At 55.7% G+C, this 18,864-nt stretch overlaps 3 protein-coding genes across 7 annotated transcripts; 1 reads left to right on the top strand and 2 right to left on the bottom strand.

Moving 5' to 3' along the window:
* Nucleotides 1–221: 221 nt before the first annotated feature.
* On the top strand, nucleotides 222–6,371 carry BSPRY (B-box and SPRY domain containing). The gene is made up of 6 exons (XM_044439758.1): nucleotides 222–422; nucleotides 891–989; nucleotides 1,840–2,070; nucleotides 3,397–3,422; nucleotides 4,158–4,282; nucleotides 5,156–6,371. Exons 1-6 carry the CDS (start codon nucleotides 222–224, stop codon nucleotides 5,680–5,682), a joined length of 1,209 nt encoding a protein of 402 aa, XP_044295693.1. The 3' UTR covers nucleotides 5,683–6,371.
* Nucleotides 6,167–9,102, bottom strand: HDHD3 (haloacid dehalogenase like hydrolase domain containing 3). Its single transcript, XM_044440071.1, has 2 exons — nucleotides 9,062–9,102; nucleotides 6,167–8,421 (listed from the first exon to the last, which is right to left on the bottom strand). The coding sequence occupies exon 2, from the start codon at nucleotides 8,377–8,379 to the stop codon at nucleotides 7,657–7,659; it is 723 nt and encodes a 240-aa protein (XP_044296006.1). The 5' UTR covers nucleotides 8,380–8,421; nucleotides 9,062–9,102; the 3' UTR covers nucleotides 6,167–7,656.
* Nucleotides 9,103–10,460: 1,358 nt separating this feature from the next.
* On the bottom strand, nucleotides 10,461–17,824 carry ALAD (aminolevulinate dehydratase). 5 transcript variants are annotated; one of them, XM_044440088.1, is made up of 12 exons: nucleotides 17,789–17,824; nucleotides 16,695–16,830; nucleotides 16,335–16,385; nucleotides 15,346–15,442; nucleotides 15,075–15,210; nucleotides 14,367–14,450; nucleotides 13,929–14,017; nucleotides 13,599–13,654; nucleotides 13,203–13,290; nucleotides 11,658–11,744; nucleotides 11,429–11,558; nucleotides 10,461–11,002 (listed from the first exon to the last, which is right to left on the bottom strand). In XM_044440088.1, exons 2-12 carry the CDS (start codon nucleotides 16,805–16,807, stop codon nucleotides 10,935–10,937), a joined length of 999 nt encoding a protein of 332 aa, XP_044296023.1. In that variant the 5' UTR covers nucleotides 16,808–16,830; nucleotides 17,789–17,824; the 3' UTR covers nucleotides 10,461–10,934. The 5 variants fall into 5 exon arrangements, with proteins under 5 accessions (XP_044296023.1, XP_044296025.1, XP_044296021.1 ...); XM_044440090.1 differs by lacking the exon at nucleotides 17,789–17,824 and adding an exon at nucleotides 17,358–17,511 and having other exon boundaries at nucleotides 11,429–11,521; XM_044440086.1 differs by lacking the exon at nucleotides 17,789–17,824 and adding an exon at nucleotides 17,358–17,499.
* Nucleotides 17,825–18,864: the final 1,040 nt, after the last annotated feature.

The following is an 18,864-nucleotide window of genomic DNA, read 5'->3' as shown; positions in this document are numbered from 1 at the left end:
CCCCCCCATCTTGCAGTCAACGCGCTGTGCCCCCGAGTCTGGCGGGCCCCTCCCTCGGCACAAGCTGCGCGCTTCGGTGCGCGCCCAGCGCGGAATTACTGCCGGCTGCGGGCGCGGCGCAGTCGGCAGGGCGGTCCCTGCGGCGGCGGAGGCTGCGGCCCGGCCCGCCCCGCTCAGAGCAGCAGGTGCGCGGCGGCGGCTCCGCAATCCCCTCGCGCGCCATGGCCCAGGAAGCAGGCGCGCAGCGGCTCCCGGAGGAGGCCCGTGGCGCCGGAGCCGCGCTCTGCCCGCAGCACGCTCTGGCGCGGGACTGGTTCTGCCGCGGCGGGAGGCGGCCGGCGTGCGCTCGCTGCCTGACGTGCCCGGGCGGCTGCCGGGAGCACCGCCTGCGCCCGCTGGCCGAGGAGGCCGCCGACAGGAGGGTGAGTCCCGTCGGCGCGGCAGCGGCGCGGCGGGAGGAAAGCCCCTCGCCGCAGCTGCCCCCGGGCCCGGACCTTCCTTTCTCGCGAGCGAGCGGGCCGGTCCGCCGCCCGGGCAACTCAGCGGGGCCGTGCTCCGGCTCCCCGGGCGCTGCGCCGAACAAGGCTGCACGAAGGGCTCCTGGCGCGCAGAGGGCGGGCGCCTTTCCCTCGCGGGCGCGCCCGGCTGAGCTGCCAGGTGTACGGAAATGGGAGGCTGGGAAGCGCGTTCTGCTTCCCAGGTCCCAGCCGCGCGGGACGGAAGGTCGGCTTCCTGGCCGACCGTTCCTGGGGTGAGCTACGGTGGGTGAGCGCGCAAAGTGCACACTGCACGTGCTCAGAAACAGCTCCTCGAGTTTCTTCCAAAAGCTGGAGCTGGAAATGATCGCGTAAGAGGCGGCGATCATCCCGCTGTTTACTTATTTGTTTCAGAACAAGATTGTGGACCAGTGTGAAAAGCTTCAGCTGCAGAGAGCCACAATTGCCAAATTTGTGGGGGAGCTGCTGCCAAGGAAGAAACAGCACGTTGTGGTAAGAAGGTGGTCTTGGGCTGAGTCGGAATCACCTTGGTGTGATTCCTTGGCAAGCTTTTCCATCATTTTAACTGCTGTTCTGGAAATGGAACAGATATGACTTGAACCCTTTCAGCTACAGCTGATGCAGCTATGGAAAAAGTGGGGTAGCCGCCCCCATGCAAATATTTTCTGCTTTGCTTCCTTTTGCAAAAAATCCAAAGCAGCTTACAAGGGTCTCCTCCTCTTCATTGTATCTTCACAACAACAGCCCTGTGAGGTAGGTCAGACTGAGAGTCAGTACCCAGACTAAAGTGCCCGGCAGCTTGAATCCTGCCGGCTTCTCACACAGGGCAGCACAGACAGAAGCGGATGGTACACACTGGCTAATGTCTTGTGGTGTCCCAGCAAAAGCTGGTTCCTGGGCTTCTCGTAAATGCCACTGTGATCAGCTGGCCTGGATGTGAAGGAGCCAGCAAAGTCCTTCAGAAGTGAACAGTTTAGGTCACAGATGGCGTGTTGTGTCGGGGAGAGTTAAGCCGCATGGACGCACTGGGGCAGCCCCTTCAAAAAGGAAGTGGATTGTGCAGTGCTGAAGTCAGACTGTCCCTCCTCTACATGTGATCCCAGCTTTTGCAATCCCTGAATTCCCCACTGTAAATGTAATTGTGGGGAATCGGGGTCCCCGGAAAGGCGGCTGCTTCCTGGCAGAGCCTGCAGAGGGTTGGGGGCTCGTTCCCTCGCAGCTTCTTCAGGTGCCCGGGAAGAGCTGCTGCAGGAGGCAGTGCAGTGGGTGGGACTCAGCCGGAGCAACAGCTGCTTGGCCTGGTATCACGCAGCTTCCCGGGTTTCCTCTCATCCTTGATCAGGCTGTGGCGAGCAGTGCCCGGGAGGTCCTCATCCAGCGCCTGAACCTGGTCAAGAGCGTGTGCGAGAGCGAGGAACAGCGGCTGCTGGAGGCAGTCCACGCAGAGGAGGAGCGGGCCCAGCAGAACCTCTCGACCCAGCAGGTCCACTGGAATGACTCCCTGGGGAAACTGGACTCCCTCCATAGCTTCCTGGTGGCCATGATCACTGCCCCGGATGACTGCACCCTTGTGGTGAGCAGTGGGCGGGGAGGGGTGGTGTGAGCATCACTTTCGATGGGGGCCTTCACAGGGCTACTGTGGCCCATGGAGGGGACCTGGTGGACAGGGGCGGTTGAGGGGTGACCGCAGTCTTTGGCAGGTGGCAGCAGCGGCCCTGCTTCTCGAGCTCCTTGCTATTCTGAGAGAGAGATGTGCCACGTTTCCCCTAGCAGAGTGCTCAGAGGGGTTTGCAACAGCCACACTATTCAGCAGAGTTCCAACAAAAGTTATAATTACACAAATATACATTTTAAGGAAAATGTAGGCTAAAATCAGCAACTCGTTTAGAACAGCAGTAGAAATAAACTTGGCACATCTGCTAAAGGGACCCTCTCTGTCTTCAAGTGAGAGCTACTCGGGGTTTAGAGGTGGGAGGGGGCTTCAGCAGGGCTGCAGATGCCCTTCCATTTAAGCAGTTGCCCTTTTCCCAGCCTGCCTGGAATTGGCAGGTCTGATGGACATCTCAGATCTCAGCCTCGGTCTCAGATCCTGCTTATGCAGACAGAATTAGAGCATGGTTAAGCCCAGGGGAGGGCATGGCACGGCACTTCAGTATCAGCTCCCACCCTACCACCCCCATGTACTTCCCATCTGAAATGGCTCTCCAGCTGGGAAAGCCAAGAGAGATGTTGCTGGCCTTTTAATTTTAAGGAAGTACAGAGTGTGTCTACCCGGAGGAGGGCCTTCTCCGCAGTGGTGCCCAGACTATGGAATGCGCTCCCCAGAGAGGTCCGCCTGGCGCTGGTGTTATACTCCTTCCGGCGCCAGGTAAAGACCTTTTTATTCAACCATCATTTTAATACTCAAGGGTATTAGATGTTTTAAGATTATTTTTCCTTCCCCAGAGTCACATTTTCTATTCTTTTCCTCCCTTTTTTCTTAGTTTATGAAGGCCTGTTTTATATTGTTTTAATAATTGTGGTTTTATTATTGTATTATTGTAATTTTACATTATGTAAGCTGTCCTGAGCGCTTGTTGGAAGGATGGGATGTAAACGTTTGAAATAAATAAATAAAATTTTCAATCTTGTCCCACCTGGCCAGAACATTAGCACTTCTCAGCCACCTGGTTTACTCGCTAGACTCTCAGGAAGTGTGATGGGATTTTTCTTGCAACCTGATCCTTTTTTATCATAGGATGTAATTAGGAATATTGTGCCTACAGAGGAGGTGCTCCGGGCCCTCCTGCTCTTTGTTGGGGATTTCCAAGGGATCGGCACTCACTTTGTTTTGGTAATGCTAAGTTCTTGGGTCTTCATCTTTTGTAACTTTCTCTCTGTGTGTCTCTCTTGTGTTTAGCAGGCAGAGGAGGAAATATATGAGAGGTGAGCCCCAGATGGATCAATTTTGGATCCCTGCTACCAACTGAGCACGTCCAGCTTCCTCAGCTGCAAGCCCTAAGAACGTAGGAAGAGCTGTGCTAGTAGTGAAGCGCATGGTGTAGAAAAAGTAACGTAGAAGGAAAATTTCTTCTTCTCTCATACCAGCACTCAGACGGATCCACCCATGAGGCTGATTGGTGGGAGATTCAGGACAGATGAAAGGAAGGACTCCCTCACCAAGCGCCAAGTTAAATGATGGAATTCACTTCCACAACATGATGCCCAACAAATTGGATGGTTTTTTAAAGAGTTTGAAGAAATTCACAGAGGAGAAAACCATTGGTGGCTACTAGTTCTCACCCCAAGCATGTGGAGCAAGATGGTTCGTGGTTTGATCCAGCACCAAAGCTCCTCTTATGCTCTTAAATCCATATGTGTCCTGCAAAGAATGGGGGCATTGTGGGTTCTGAGAGCAACCCCAAAAGTCACAGGTTCAAATTCCCCAATGCTAACTACTTGAGGGAGTTTAAAATCTTTTTGCCCTAGCTCTTTCCCCCTTTGCAGTCTGGCTGAACTCCTGGCCTGCCTGCAGGGCTAAGATTACAAGGTAATCTAGAACTAGATTAATTCTTAATAATTAGTATTAGATTAAGGTGTTGCACGGAATAGCAACGATGCACTAAAATTGATGTTCGCCTTGCATGCTGAGTCTGGTTGTGTTGTTGTTGTGTGGGCCAGGGCAGAAGAAGCAGAGGGCATCCTGAAGCCACAGGATTCAGAGAAGTTGAACTTTAATTCGCGGTGCGTCCAGAGTCCATTGCTGAACCGGTTGTGGGCCTCAGCTGTTCTGTGTGTGGCCTCAGGTCAGTGCTGCGTCCTCTGCAGCTGGGCACTGTTGTTCAAGCTGCCTCCCATACCCTGACTTGTGCTGCTTCAGCCAAGCTTGTGGGACCAGGGAGGAACCAGGCAGAAAAGTGGGGTGGGTTTTGGAAGTCAGATATGCCAAAATATGCACACCTTGGCTTGAAATGCTGAAGTAGAAAGACTTTAATCAGGTGACACCCTGTTTGAGGCTACATTCGCAGAGACAGCAGAGAGCAAGCTTGCTGGGCACGGTGGGAGGTGTTCCTGGTTGAACAGGCGTGAGGCGGCTGCTGCTGGCTGGTGGCATGATCATGCCAGCACATGCGCAGTCTTGAGCTCAGTGTCCAGCCCACGCAGGCAGGGCAAGGGGCATCCCTTCTGTCTGAAGGACCCCTGGAGAGCCACCACGGTTTCCCATCTGCACGGGCAGTGCGAAGCAACGGCACCAAAGGCTCTGTTGCCCTGGTTCAGTGGTGCAGACTCTGGTGAGGGTAGGTGGGGGTCTCAGAGGTCCCCATCTCAGGAGAGGCATCCCCACCTGCAGGTAAGAATGAGGAGGGGGAGATACTTCTTCTCAGGTGGGCCTTTAGCAACTATTTGGATTTTGAAAGATACTAAATATGTTGCTCTAAATTTGTTGCTGGATGCTTAGCAGGTGCTTACTCAGTTGATCAAGCTACAAGCTGATCCAGATTTGTGAAATGGATTTACTGTGGGACTTCTTTCCACAGCAGGACTTCATTCCAAGAAATGCACTTAGAAATTGCTTTGTTAATTGGCTAACCATTTGATTGACTAAACGATGCAGCCCTTTCATTAAGTTACTGGTCAGTCATCCCTGCAGTAACTGGTTTGCTCTTCCGCCAGCACAGATGAAGTCCTCATGGACGAAAAGACCATCAGTCCTCTCTTGGTGCTCTCAGAGGACAAGAAGACTTTGACCTTCAGTCCCGGGAAAACCAGGGCCAATCTGGATGGCCCTGAGCGGTTTGACCATTGGCCCAATGGCTTGGCGGAGGAATCCTTTTGTGCCGGCGTCCATGCCTGGAAAATCAGTGTGGCCAAAAGCTGTGCTTACAAGGTGGGGGTCGCATACCCTTCGGTGCAGCGCAAGGGCTCAGGCCCTCAGGCCCGCCTGGGCTGCAACCTGTCCTCCTGGGTGTTCTCCCGCTACGATAAGGAGTTCCAGTTTTCGCACAACAACCACCACCAGGCAGTACATCTACTCAAGTGCCCCCTGGAAATTGGGGTCCTGGTTGACTTGGATGCAGGACAGCTTCTGTTTTATGACCCTGAATCCTGCACTATTCTCTACACGCACCACGAAACTTTCACCGGGCCTGTCTACCCAGCCTTGGCTGTGGCGGATCAAAGCATTTCTCTGGTGAGTTGCGACTGAGGCTGTGCCAGGGCACCTTTCCCACTGCTGTGAGGCTGGGATTCCCTGACATGCACAGGGCTGGCCCATCCTGTTGAAATCATGGCTGCCTGCCATTCCGCTCGCCCTTCCTTGTGGCTTTTACCACAAGCCTGTACCTGATGGGTTGGAACCCCTCCTGAATCTGCAGCCGTCCTCTCCTAGGGGTAAGACATCTTGCTCAGGTATGGTCGGCGGAATGGGCCTGTGCGGGTGAGTGCTGGGAGAGGAAGGGTTCCACTTTGTATTAGTTGAACTGCCCCCACTGTATGCCATCAGTGGCTGTGGCTGTGCAGAGACTTGCAAGGGCTGCTCCCTGGCATATTGAGCGATACAGCTGCAAGTCTGCCAAAGCATGATTGTCCTTTCTATGTACTCCCCCAGCTGGCACCAAAACATTAATTCCTGTACACAAGAAAATTTGGATTCTGCAAGCTCTATGCAAAAAGAGGAAGTAGGCACAGAATTGCTTGTTATTTTGCCAAAAGTTGGAATCTTTATTTCATATAATTTATTCTAGCTTTTCTAATCATTAGGAGAGGCCAAGAGTCCCACTCCTAACCACTGAAAATTTACACAGCCTCTGAGAGCTCACATCCGTTACCCACAAATTTCCAAGCATATGTTTGCAGCCATGAGTACTAGAAACTTTTTAAAATTATTCTTACGAAGTTGGATTCTGCGTCTAATACAATATTCTGCACTTTTCCCTCGGTTTTCCTGCTGTAGCATCCCAGAAGAGGGTTTGTCACATTCTGAAGGGCATATTAAGTTAAGCAACTCAGGTTTTCAAAAAACTGAACAGGAAATTCAGTGGGTGAGTGGAGCCTCCATGTGCCTCATTCCCATTATTCGCACATTCAGTTGTGTTGGTGGTCCTGGGAACAAGCAGTGTGTGGAGCAAGACAAAAGCTTCACAATGGAGGTGCGACTTGTTAGGGAAGCATAGCGTCGTCTAAGGGGCACGCTGCCTGGAGTGGGAAGGGAGCAGAGCCCAAGTTCATGAAGCTCCCTGCGGCACCTCCTTGGGCCAGCCCCTCTGCTCAGCCTGGCCTACCTCATGGAATGGCGTGGAAACAACATGGGTTGGGCCATAACACTCCGGGCCACATGGAGGCAGGAGGGGACAGAGCCTGCCCCGATCAGTGAGTAAGCAGCAGGGAACCCTTCCCCCAGGCCTTTTAGTACTGCAGACTCCTCTGGAAAATGCCATCTGGAACAGGCCCCCGTGTGGGGCTGGGACCCCCAAGAGCAGTGATGATTCTCGCTTCTTGCAGTGTGGGAAAAGTTCAGAGGAGAGTTCAAAGAGACCTACTCCCCCTGCACTTCTCCTTTCCCATGTATCGTCAGTTAGGACTCCCACACACTGCAATTCCTCTTCTTGGGCCTGCTAATGGCCTCGCAGCCCCCTTAAGGGCCAGCTGGTTTAATCATTTCCATTTCACCCCGCCCCCCATGATGAAAAACTCGTGTTCCCGTGCGACCACCTCCTTTCGCAGAGATGTATGGCATGTCATGGTCCCGGACAGGTTATTTCTCTATCTTTAGTTTCCCATACACCTATAAAATGGAATGCTAATGGGTTAACAGAATTTAAGAATTAGTACTGTCAGGACTGTGAAAGACTTGGCACGGTAATCAACCATGCTTGATTTAAATGAGTGCTACTAGAGGAGTTTAAAAAACACGGAATTTGTCTTGCTACACCCAACACAAAAGGGTCTTGTTTATGGGATCTAGAAATGAACAGGAGGCCTCCAATGGAGAGCACAAATCCTGCCGCACTGGGTCCATGGCTCTGGTCCTTCCCCTCTGACATACTTCAGTTGCATTTTGCTTTTTGAATGTAGCTAGCGTGGCACCCAAATGAACCAACCCTGCCTTTAACGACTTAAATGGATCAGGCTGGAAAAGACCCAGTCAGTGAGTTTGCAGGCTCTTCTCAGAGTCCATCTCCTACTCCTTCTCTATAAGTGACAGCAGGTGAGGAAGTGAGGGCAGGACATGCTCTTCTGGCAGCTCCACATCCCACTCTGCAGGCTGGTCAGCAGTCTTCAGGAGAAAGCCGTGCATCCCCACTTCCCTAGCTGCCCTGTAGTCCTTCAGATAGTGATCCCCCACATGCGCAGCCAGCTGCGGGGGCACTCCAGAAATGCGAAGGGCTTTCAGAAAAATCCGTTTGTCTGGCTTGGCAAAGCCCACCTCTTCCGAGCACAAAACAAACTGGAAGTACTGCCGGAGGCTGCACAGGCTCAGAATTGCCTGCAGCCTCCTGTCAAAGTTGGAGATGACTGCCATGGGGAGGCCCAACTCCCAGCACTGCTGCAGTGTCTCCCTGGCCCCTGGAAGCGGCTCCCAGTAATCTGCACGGCAGTAATCCCAGTACAGCTTCTCTGCAATGGGCTGAAGAATGCCATCATCATGGACTCCAGAGCGGCGGAAGGTCTCCATGATGATCCTCAACCACCACTTCCTGGAGCAGAGGCCATGATTGATACCATAGTTGGGCAGACACTGGCACTGGGCTTTGTAGGCCTGGTGGAATGATCGGCTGAGAGTTTCTGCTCTCACCTGGAGGCCATGGGCTAGAGCTTCGGCAGCATAGCTCTCACCCACCGGGATCCGGAGCCGCAGAAGGGTGTCCTTCACGTCCCATGTCAGAAGTCGAAGCCGAAGCATGATCTCAGCAAACTCAGCAAGTATACATACAGCATAGAATAGCTACGGAGAGGGCAAAAACAACTGGAAGCCAAGAACCACAGAGGATGCCACGCACATGGGTGGGGAGCCACGTCAGTGGGCCCACCGAGCCCGAGCAATTAGGATCCTGGCAAATAGTTCTCCTGGAGAAAAGGCGCAGCTTTCTTATGGTGGCCGTTAAAAGAAGGCTTTCATTGGGAGGCAGCAGGTTGGCACGGGCGGGGTCCCTTTGCTGGGGGCAGAAAAGGCGCAGGGGCCGCCAGGGCCCCGCCAGGTAAGCAACGCAGGAGGGGGGCCTTGGCGCTGCCAGGATCGACGGGGCGCCCTCTGCGCCCCCTTCGGCAGCACCCCATGCGTATTTCGTTGGGAACACTCGCCAGGCGAGGCGGTGTGGCGCGCAACGCGCACTGAAAGCCACGGCGCCGGGGCACTCGCGGGGCCTCCTACCAGCCCGGCCCGGGGGCGGGGGGGGGGCGGTGCCGGAACCGCTGCCGAAGCGCCGGCCCTCCTGCGGCGGCGCCACCGGCTGCTACGCGCAAGCGGCGGGGAGCCGGACGGCCGCGCCAGAGCAGCGCCGGCCGCGGAGCCGAGGGCGCCCGAGGGAGCGGAAAGGGGACCGGCCGCCGCCGCGGGAAGGGCGCGCCCAGCCGACTGTCCTCACCTGCTCTCCGCAAGCGCGCCCCGCGGAAGGATCCAGGCCGTCCTCGCCCCGCCCCCAAGCCGCGCTCCGTGCAGGCCCGCGCATGCGCTCCGCGCGGAGCGGACTCGGGAGGATGCGCGCTCCCTGCCTTGCAGTGCTGCGCGGCCAGTCTGCGCCGGCCTGGCAAACGCAGCGCGGAGGCCGCGCGAACGCTCTCCAAGGGAGCTGCGGCGCTCGCCTTCCCCCTGCCCGGAGGCCTCTCGGGGAGGCCGAGGTCGCTGTGCCAGTGACACTGGGGCGCGCAGGAGAGAACCGTTGGGGAGGCTTGGGGCGGAAAGCAGCGCTGCCTCAGCAGAGCGAGCCAGAAGGGGTCTCCCGGGCCATCTAGCCTGACCCCGGGCTGCAGCCACCTCCGCTCATGGCACGCCTACAAAGTGCCTGTCCAGACTGTCAACACCCTCTCTCATGGGGCTTCCTCCACCTCCCGTGGAAGCCCTTTCCGTGCCCTGGCAGTCCTAACTGTCTGGAAGGACTTCCTGGCATCCACCTTGAAGCTTGGTTCCCTGAGCCTCTTTGTGCCCAGCAGGAACCCTTTGCTAGGACTCCACGCAATCTTCCGGGTAGCACACACGGTGCAAGAGGAATGCAAGCCCTGCCTGGGGGGGGGGGGGCACTCATTCCTCCATCCAGCACAACTAGCCCACCACTGTGTTCCAGCACACCCCACTGCCAATGTGTAGGGGTCAGCACTTCCAAAATACTGCCACAATCACAAAAATAGCAATACCCTACATAAAACCATGCATTTCCCAAAACATTAGCCCTCTATTTTTTTCCCCTTCACTTCAGCCTGCAGAAGGCTGGAATTGAGCTCCACTGATTTCTCATTTCCTCAGCAAAAAGGAAAGCAGTAAATGCAAGCAGCTCTCAGGCTCAGAGAAAAAGCATGAAGACGCAAGCAGTTGCTGGGAGTTGTAAATAAAGGGATCTTCCCTCGTCAAAACTGTAAGTGGCACCACTCTTTCTAGCAGGCTGTGTTGCTGTGCAGCTTGATGGGAAAAGAACTGGCAGCGTTCATCACAGTCTTGTGACTTCGGCACACAAGTAGATCAGACCAGGGCATCTGCTCCCGTTCCGACATACTGATGCAGACGTCAAGGTGATGCTCGAATTGTCTCCTGTGCAAGCTGCAGAAGTCTAACGAGACACCCAGTATTTCCCCAGTGGTTGGAAAAGCTGGAGCCAACTTCCCCAGTGCTACTTTTGGCTTGCCTGAGAAGCATTTAAAGGCATGAAGACATGGTGAATTCCCATGAAGCTGTGTCCCAGCCTGGAAAGAAGGGGCAACTTGGCCAAAGGCTGTAGCAGCTGGGTCCCTTATTTAAAAAGATCCCAAACTTACTCGACAAGAACTCAGAAGTTACAAATAGGGTTCCTCCCACTTTATTCCCATTGTTCCAGCAGGGCTCCTGAACCCTTAACAGCTGTATAGCCTATAAAAAATCAACATTTTCAGCATAGAAATACAGCAAGCAGGTAGAGTTAAACCCACCTAAAGTTTAACAGCATGTTGTTTCTATAAAAGCATTCTCTTGACACTGGTTGTGTTGAACCTTACAACTATAGGCAGTTGTATAGACAGTTCTATACAGTTCTATACTATAGACAGTTCTCCTGAGCTTTAAAAAGTGCCCTGGAAAGGTAGCAAGCGGGGTGCAATTAAATGAAGAGAAGGCATTGTACAGGACAGACATTTGAGGCAAGTGAGGAGCGGTTGTGTCAGTGTGGACCAGATCATGATGCTAAAGCCCATAATGAATGCTAGGGCCCGAGTTCCCAGATCCCTGCAGAGCGTCTTCATCCCATCCTCATTGTCAAGGAAAGGATGCAAAGCTCACGCCTGCTCTGCCTTCAGCCACTGCAGCAACTGAGGTGCGTAGTACGTAATGATGATATCTGCCCCTGGAAAGTAATTATTTCTTTTTATTAAAATCACTCATGAAAACAATTTCTTTTTTCAATGTCCCAGCATTTAGTTTCATATACCTCTCCTGGCTTAAAAGTCTTTTTCTTGATAGCCACGTACTTCCCTCGGTTTATTCTATTTCATCTCCGCTGCTCTTCCTACACCCTCCCATCTCCACCTTCCTGTTCTAAACTGCACTTTTCTACCTCGGAGCGCTGTATTTTTATTACCCACACAGGGCTCAGCATGTTTGAGCTGGCCACTTAAATATGCTTGCCGTAGGTCAAGGGCCAAAGGCCCTCTGGCAGGGTGTCTTGAGGCCCATTCGTGCCACCAGCAGCCCAGAAGAGAGTGGACACCTCAGCCCAGGTGGGTACACTCCTCCGGCTGCGTTTCCACCCTCCTGCGCCCTCCTTGGTTACCTGCACGCTTGAACCCAGCCATGGCTTCCAACACTGCAGGCTTCAGGTCAAAAGCCCCCGCTTGTGCACCGTGCCACAACATGGCGAACTCCCCTGAGACGTGATAGACAGCCAGTGGGTGGTTGGGATGCTGGGAGACACACACACACAGCTGCTGCACCACTGCTGCTGAGAGGCTGCAACGGCCAGACCGCCCCCCCCAACGCCACCCCCCAGCCCGGAGGCTTACTTTGCTCTTCACTTCCCGCACGAGGTCCAGGTAGGGCATCCCTGGCTTTACCATTAGGATGTCTGTCCCCTCCCGCACATCCCGGTCCTGGGAGGGAGAGAACACACAACAAGAACAGGCGGGCTATGAGAAGCAACATGGAAGCGATCCACCTCAGGCCAGACCCTCTGCCCCAGACTGAGCCAACCTGGTCACTTCTGAGTTCTGCGGTTGCCCTCGCCTGCTCCCCAGCCCGCTTCAGCCACTCGTGTGGTAGCCAGCGCTGGAACGGGGGGGACTTGGCATGCAAGGCAGCTGCTTTTCCCCTCAGTCTTGGGCCCTGCTGATAGGAAGGCTCCTCTCATGGCTGAGCAACCCCACAGTAGCTCAGAAGGTCTCCCGCACCACAGTGGTAACCCATTCTGGTGAAGATGCGGCTCCCTTCACGTCTCTGTTGGTTTTGGTGCGATGGGGCAGCAATTCACCCCGTCAGCTGCACTAAGCCAAGATGAGCTGCAGGTGATGGGTTGAAGTCTCTCCCTTTCTTTCCTGCTGGAGCAGAGCAGGAGAGCCTGGAGCCCTGGCATGCAACGGCGCCACGGCCCCCCGCCCCACACCCCTTCAGCACCCGGACAGCCTGTCCCTGGTTGGCTTAAATGTTTTTCTGCCACCCACGGGCCTGGGCTTGTTCTTTCACCATGTAACCCTTAGACAACTTTCATTATTAGGTAGAATTTTAACTGTTAGCCTGTTAGGTAGATTATTAACCGTTATCGAACTAAAGACAGTTCTCAGAGTTTTAGCCTAAGTATTACAAAACGAAACTGGCATTAGGTAACAACTCAACCCTGCAGAAAACACCCTGCAAAGTAATAAGCCGAGGCAGTTTAGGAGCCCAGCCTCCAGCCCTTCATCTGCAGGCAAGGCGGTCAGGGGCCAGCCAGGAGCAGAGCGCTTCCAGGCATGCTGGCAGTCTGTGCTCAAGGTGACTGGGGTCTCACGCACGGCTGCTGGTCTTGCCCTGGGATTATTGGGAAGCGGACAGACCTCAAGCAAGCACGGATCTCGGGGCCAATTTAACGCACCTCACATCAGACTGCCAGACCACCTGCTCAACTGATTCTCTCCCGGGATAGGGGGTTTCGTAAGATAACTTATACATTTCTACAAGAAGAAGTCGCAGGGTCTGAAGCAGGGATCTTAGAACATCTCGAAGCACACGCTCTACTACAGCAGTCTTGAGCTGCCATTTCAGTGTCAACAAAGACCTGTTCCTGCTACCCCAGCTCAACTCATCTTAAGGAAGCAGGGAAGGGCGAGAGAGAGAGAGAAATGGGGCCATTTCAAAGCGGGAAGGGGGGGCAGGGCAGCTCAGGCTCAACCCCAGCACCTGTGACACTCAACCAGCTAAGAGGGCCTCTGTTTTCAGCCATGGGGAGGATGTTCACCCCAGACCAACAAGGCCTTCGCTGTCAGGCACTTCCATGTCTAAGGAGATGGCACGAGGTGGGGCCGGGGTGGTCCCAGGGAAAAGGGAACAACGGACGGGTGCCAGACTGTACTCACCACAGCCCGCAGAGCCAGCCCCCGGGACGCTGGAGGGAGCTGGTAACACCGCCTGTCTCCAAACGCAGGCTTAGACAGGGCTGCGTCTCTACAGACAGACAGACAGACAGACAGACAGGGCCGGGCAGTGAGGCTCGCCGCAGGTGGCTTTCCAGGCCATCCCCTGCAGCTTCACCTCCCGCTCATGAAGAAGGGGACCGTTAAGGCCCCGCTTCCAGCAACAGGACCCAGAGTTCGTCCTGGTTAGGGAAGACTCAAAGGTGTTGGTTTCCCCACCACTACCCCTCCCCTCACCAAGGCTGGCCCATCAGAGAAGCCAGGAGACAGGGTAGTCCCCGGCTTGTGAGGCCACATGGAGGCACTCCTGGCTCCGAAGCCTGAAAGAACTGCCCTTACCTGAACGGGCCATAGAAGCAGGAGGCAAATTTCGCACTGTAGCTCATGACCGAAACCTGCAGACACAGAGAGGTGAGGGGGCGCCGAGCCCTTCACGTAACCCTCTTGGAACCGATAAAAGGGCTGCGGGAATCCCTCCTCCGAGGCTCGAGAGGCTCCACCGTGGCCGCGTCAAGCAGCCACAGTGCAGAGCGGGGCCCTCAGCCCCTGCGGCCGGCCTGCAGGAGAGCCCCGACCAGCCCTGGACCAGCACCAGGGCCCCGCTCCACGGCAAGGCACTCTGGACCTGGAAAAGCGGCGGCCCATCCAGGCGGCTTCCCCCTCACCCACCTTATTGCCCATGTCGTGCGAGATGAGGGCCTCCTTGATTGCACAGATGCGCCCGTCCATCATATCCGAGGGGGCCACGATGTGACAGCCTGGAAGGGAGCAGCAGGGCAAGGGAGGCCCGCAAGCCCTCTCTAAAGCGCCTGGAGGCAGCCCGACCCCAAGCCAGTCCATCCCATCAGTCTGTGCAGTCCCGCATCCTGCCCCCCACACCCGTGCCCGGGCACAAGCAGAGCTCCTGCATCCATACATGCCTGCCTGGACATTCAGACTGTCATCTGAGGTCCTTTCGGAGAGAACCTGTGAAGGATGCCCACAAGCTAATTCTGAACTTGCAGCAGATACCCCTTCTGTGATCGGTCTGACTCCGTGGGAGGGAGGGAGGACCATCTCCAATGGCCCCGACACTGCTCTTGATGACACAGCTGACTCGCCTCTCACCTGCCTTGGCGTAGGCCACAGCCACCTCCGCTAGCCTCCGGCAGCTGGCCTCGTTCTGGAGGGTCCCATCTTCCCGCAGGATGCCTGGAAAGGCATGGACAACAGTCAGCACACAAGGCTGACAGATCCTCAGTCCCAGGATGGGTCCATTCAGATTCCGTTGCTTGTCCTTCCCTCCAGGCTTCCAAATCCAGCATGTGAGCCGGGCCTCTTTGAACCAAATGCAAGAAAGCCCGTGCCCGCCTGGGGTTGCAGCTATGCTGCATCCACATACTGCAAGCGAGAAAAGCGAGCCTCTCGCCTCACGCACATGCGGGCAGCCCTGCCAATTAAGACTGAAAGCCCGTCCAGTCTGACCTTCTGCTTGCACAGCAGCAGATCAGCAGCCTGTGGAAAGCCCAGGGCTCCTTCTGAGCGGTGTCCCAGAATATCCTCTACAGGAGCAGCCTGCCTCTGAGGCTGGGGGTGACACACAGCCATTGGAAGACTGAGCAACCAGGGTGCGGGCAGTGGCCTCCAAGATGAGCCGGAAGCGAGACTACGCCACACCTTCCGGGGCCAGGGGGCTGGGCACACCCACGCCACAGGCGTGCTTGGCCCTCCTCGTGGCCAGGAGAGGGGCACCTGCATCGTCCAGCCGGCCCTGAGGAACCTGCCGGCGGCCCATGCACTGCAGCGCTGCAAGGCCTCCTGCACGGCCGCATTTACCGCAGTGTCCGTGAGAGGTGTAAGGGCACAGGCAGACATCACAGGCAATCAGCAACTCAGGGAAAGATCCATGGATTGTCTTGATAGCCTGAATCACGGGGGTGTCTTTAGCATCGGCTGTGGAGCCATGCTCATCCTGCAGAGCAAGAGAGAAACTAGCGCACTGACGCACTATGTGGACGGGCCACAGCCACAGGCGGCTCCGCAGCAGTGAGCGTGCTTTGCCCCGGGGTCCACCCACGCCTGCCTCTGCCATGCCCCAGGTCCACACCTTGACAGCATTGCTTGGGACCCCGAACAGCAGCACGCACTTCAGGCCGTCAGTCACCAGGGGACGCAGCATCTCCTCCAGCTTGTGGACGCCATACCTGGGAGGGGGGCAGGTCCATAAGTAAAGGCAGGGGTGTTTGCAGAGGCCGCAGGCCCATTTCCAGATCGAGCCATAGCCATCTTGGGCTCCCTACTGAGTCGGGTGCAGCCCATCATACCCAGCACTCCAGTGAATGGGCTGGGGCCCAGTCACACACCTGCTTATCTGCTGTCCCCAGGTTGCAGCCCACGGCCACAGCAGCTTTATCTTGTACCTTCCTGAGTGGAGAAAAGGCTGCTCAGCAGCTCCACCCTGGAGGGATCTGCTATCTTGCAGGCCCCAAAAGAAAAGCGCTGGCCTGAGTCAGAGGAAAGGCAGGGAAACCAGGGAAAAGAACGCAAGGCCCTTTCAGTGGGCACTGGGAGCAAGAATACGTGCACTCGGTGCTTTCTGGCGGCTGAAGGCTTCTGACAAAGCCAGCTGAGAAAGAGCTGAAAGCAATCCTTCATTAGTTAATTATTAGATTTCAATCCTCCCTTTTCCTTTTTTTAAAGAATTCAAGGCAACTTACATCGTTACCCTCCTCTTGCTCTCGGTTGGGCTGAGAGTCTGCGACTGACCCAAACTCACCTAGTTGGCTCCACGGCCAAGTGGGGGCTAGAACCCCGATCATCCGAGTCTCAGTCCCACACTCTTTGCCACTGCACTTGCGCTGCACCAGACCACACACCACACCACACCACACCACACCACACCACACCGGCTGTTCCTTGTGATGGGGACAGGGAATAAAGATGAATAACTTTGAATTGGATTATAACTAGAGAAAGACGCAGAAGCATAGACCAACCTAGCCTGAGAGATGACGGCTCTTCTACAGACTTCTCTGGACTAGACAAACCAAAGGGGCCCTTTTCCTTAGCGTAACTGACAGTGTGAAGGACACTTACCGAGCTTGGCCCGGGAGGCTGGCAATGGGCTCCACAGCATCTGGGTTGTCACTACAAGGATCAAACAGGAGGGGCAAGGAAAGCGAGGGACCTGGCATGAGATGGATGCTAAGATGGCTGAAAGCAAGACACAGAAGTGGACCACACAGAAATTGCACTCCACTCCACTCCCCCCCAGCGAAGCTCAGAGCCAAGAGCAACACCCTTGTGGCATGTGCAGGAATCCTGCCTGCTACAATCCCAGCACCCGGGATCTGGAGCTAAACTCCACCAAGGCCAGCATCCTGCATTACACAGAGGCCACCCAAGTCTTCCCTCGGCGAAGTCTCAAAGAGGCCCTGAAGGCAGGGAGACACTCACGTGACAAAGATGGGGTAGACCAGGTGAGTGGCGCTCAAGGCAGCAGCTGACGCCTGCCAGGAACGAAGCACAGGGTGGAAGTAACCGCTGTGCAGGAGAGACTCTGCCTGCATCGTATCGCCTCTTGCGTCTTCACCTGGACATAAGAAACAGGCATAGGCGGCATGTTAAAAGAGGCGTTTAAACACATCCTGGACACTTCTGTATCACTGACTAGTGTACCAGGTAACCTCTGTAGCCCTCCCACAGTACCGAGGCTTCCTACCCTGCCCCGGGCATGCACAGCAATACGAGGAATGCCAGCCAGACCTGCCACTTGCCCCATGCAGGATCTGGGGCTCTGCGAGCTCTCCTGAGGATGCTCAGAGAAGGGGGAAGTCACAGCAGCGGCAAGCAAAGTGCCTTCCAGGGAAGCCTGCCTAGCCATGCTTTTCTCCACCGGATGAGGAATCCCCAGGCACTGCTTGGCAGGTCGGTTCCCTCCCCGTCTCAAAATTGCATGGAAAAATAAAGAAGAGTCCCTGTGCCTCACTGCCAAGCAAGTATCCCAGAATCTAGGGTTCTGAACAGAGGCACCCTTTAGAAATGGGGGGAACAGCCCGAAGAGGGCAAGCTCCCCACCGGGGTAAAGTGTGAGCAGCCCTGGGCGCACGCCATTCTGACCCTAGAAGCAGCTCCGTAGTTTCTCGCTGAAGCCCCAGCACTGTGGGGACCTGCAGACGACCAACCTTCGGGAAGGGGGGCTGGCACCCTCTCCCAGATGCCGCTGCGGACAAGGGGGGGCCTTCAGCGCAGGTACTCTAAGCGTGTACAGAGTGCCGCCCCCCCCCCCCCCCCAGGGCCCGGGCCCCGCACCGGCAAGGGCTCCGAGCGTGCGGGGGAGGGAGGCTCGGCAGGGAAAGCGGCGACCTTTCCCGCCCCCGGGAGCTGCGGAGCAAATCGCGGGCGCCGTCTCGGGGCCTCCGCGGCGTTCCGGGCCGAGCCCGCGCCGCGCCCACGGGCCCTCCCGCGGGAGCTGCGCCCTTGCCCGGAGCCGCAGCCGGCTCGGGCCGCTCCCACAGCCAGCCGGAGGAGAGCGCGGCGCCCGGACTCACCGCCCGCCAGTCCGTCCTCAGCCCGACAAGCGCCGCCCGGACCCGCTTTCCCGGCGGCCCCTGTACCCCGCCCCCCGCCCGGCCTGCCGGCCACGCCCCCCCCCGCCCCCCGCCCCGCCCACTCAGATGGCCGTCCGGTCCCTTTCCGGATGTCTCCAGTGTGGGAAAGCCCACCTCTCCGGGCAGCTGGTTCCACTGTCACATTGCTCCGACCGTGAGGAAGCTCTTCCTGATGTCCAGCCTGAATCGGGGTTGTCTCGACTTGAATTATTTCGTGTCCTTTTCAGCAAGAAAAGATCTTGACCTTCCTCTTCGTGACAGCCTTTGAGGTACTTATAGAGGGATATCATGTCCTATCTTCTCTTCTCAAGGCCCAGTTCTTTCAGTCTCTCCTCATAGGAGAGTGTTTCCAAACCCTGGATCATTTTTGTTGCCATTCTCTGGACTCTAATTTTTCTGTATAGTTAAATCTGGTTTCTTTTGATTTGGCCTTTTCATGCCAAAATTTAGAATATACATTCTAAATAGGGAGCCGTATGTTAACTTTTATTATTTGTAATGTGGCATGAGTTCTTGATCAGCCCAATCAACAAGAAACATGTCCAGAGTTCAAAACTCTTGGTGACAAGTGTAATTGTGGCACTTTTACACTCCTACCACAAGGCTGGCTTCTGCAACAAACTTTAATAGCCTATGGCTGCAATCTCAAGCAAACTTACTAGCGAGTAATGCTACTGAACAGAAAGACTTCTGGGCAACCATGCATAAGGTTGTGCTGCACTGACTGGAGGCAGATGTGGGCTGTTAGCCAAGGGGGAAGGGACGGCCACACAAAGTTCACTTTCATCCACTGAAGGACAAAAGCAAGCACACATGGACCCCAGCAGAAAAGAAGGGCCAGCAGGGGAAGAGGAAATAGTTAACTGTGCTGGTGCATTAGAAAAAAATGCAACAGTCCGTATCCCCCCAAACCCACAATCCTTTCCATGTGATCACAAGCGAAGAACAAGTGAACATACCTGCTCAACAAGGAGCGCCTACCATTGTGGTCTACTTTACTGAAGACTGCTCCCTTC

Source organism: Varanus komodoensis, unplaced genomic scaffold (genome assembly GCF_004798865.1).
Source record: "Varanus komodoensis strain SLA01 unplaced genomic scaffold, ASM479886v1 scaffold36, whole genome shotgun sequence".
NCBI classification, from domain to species: Eukaryota; Metazoa; Chordata; class Lepidosauria; order Squamata; family Varanidae; genus Varanus; species Varanus komodoensis.
Note: the sequence above shows the minus strand (reverse complement) of the source record. Positions and strands in the feature narration are given on the sequence as shown.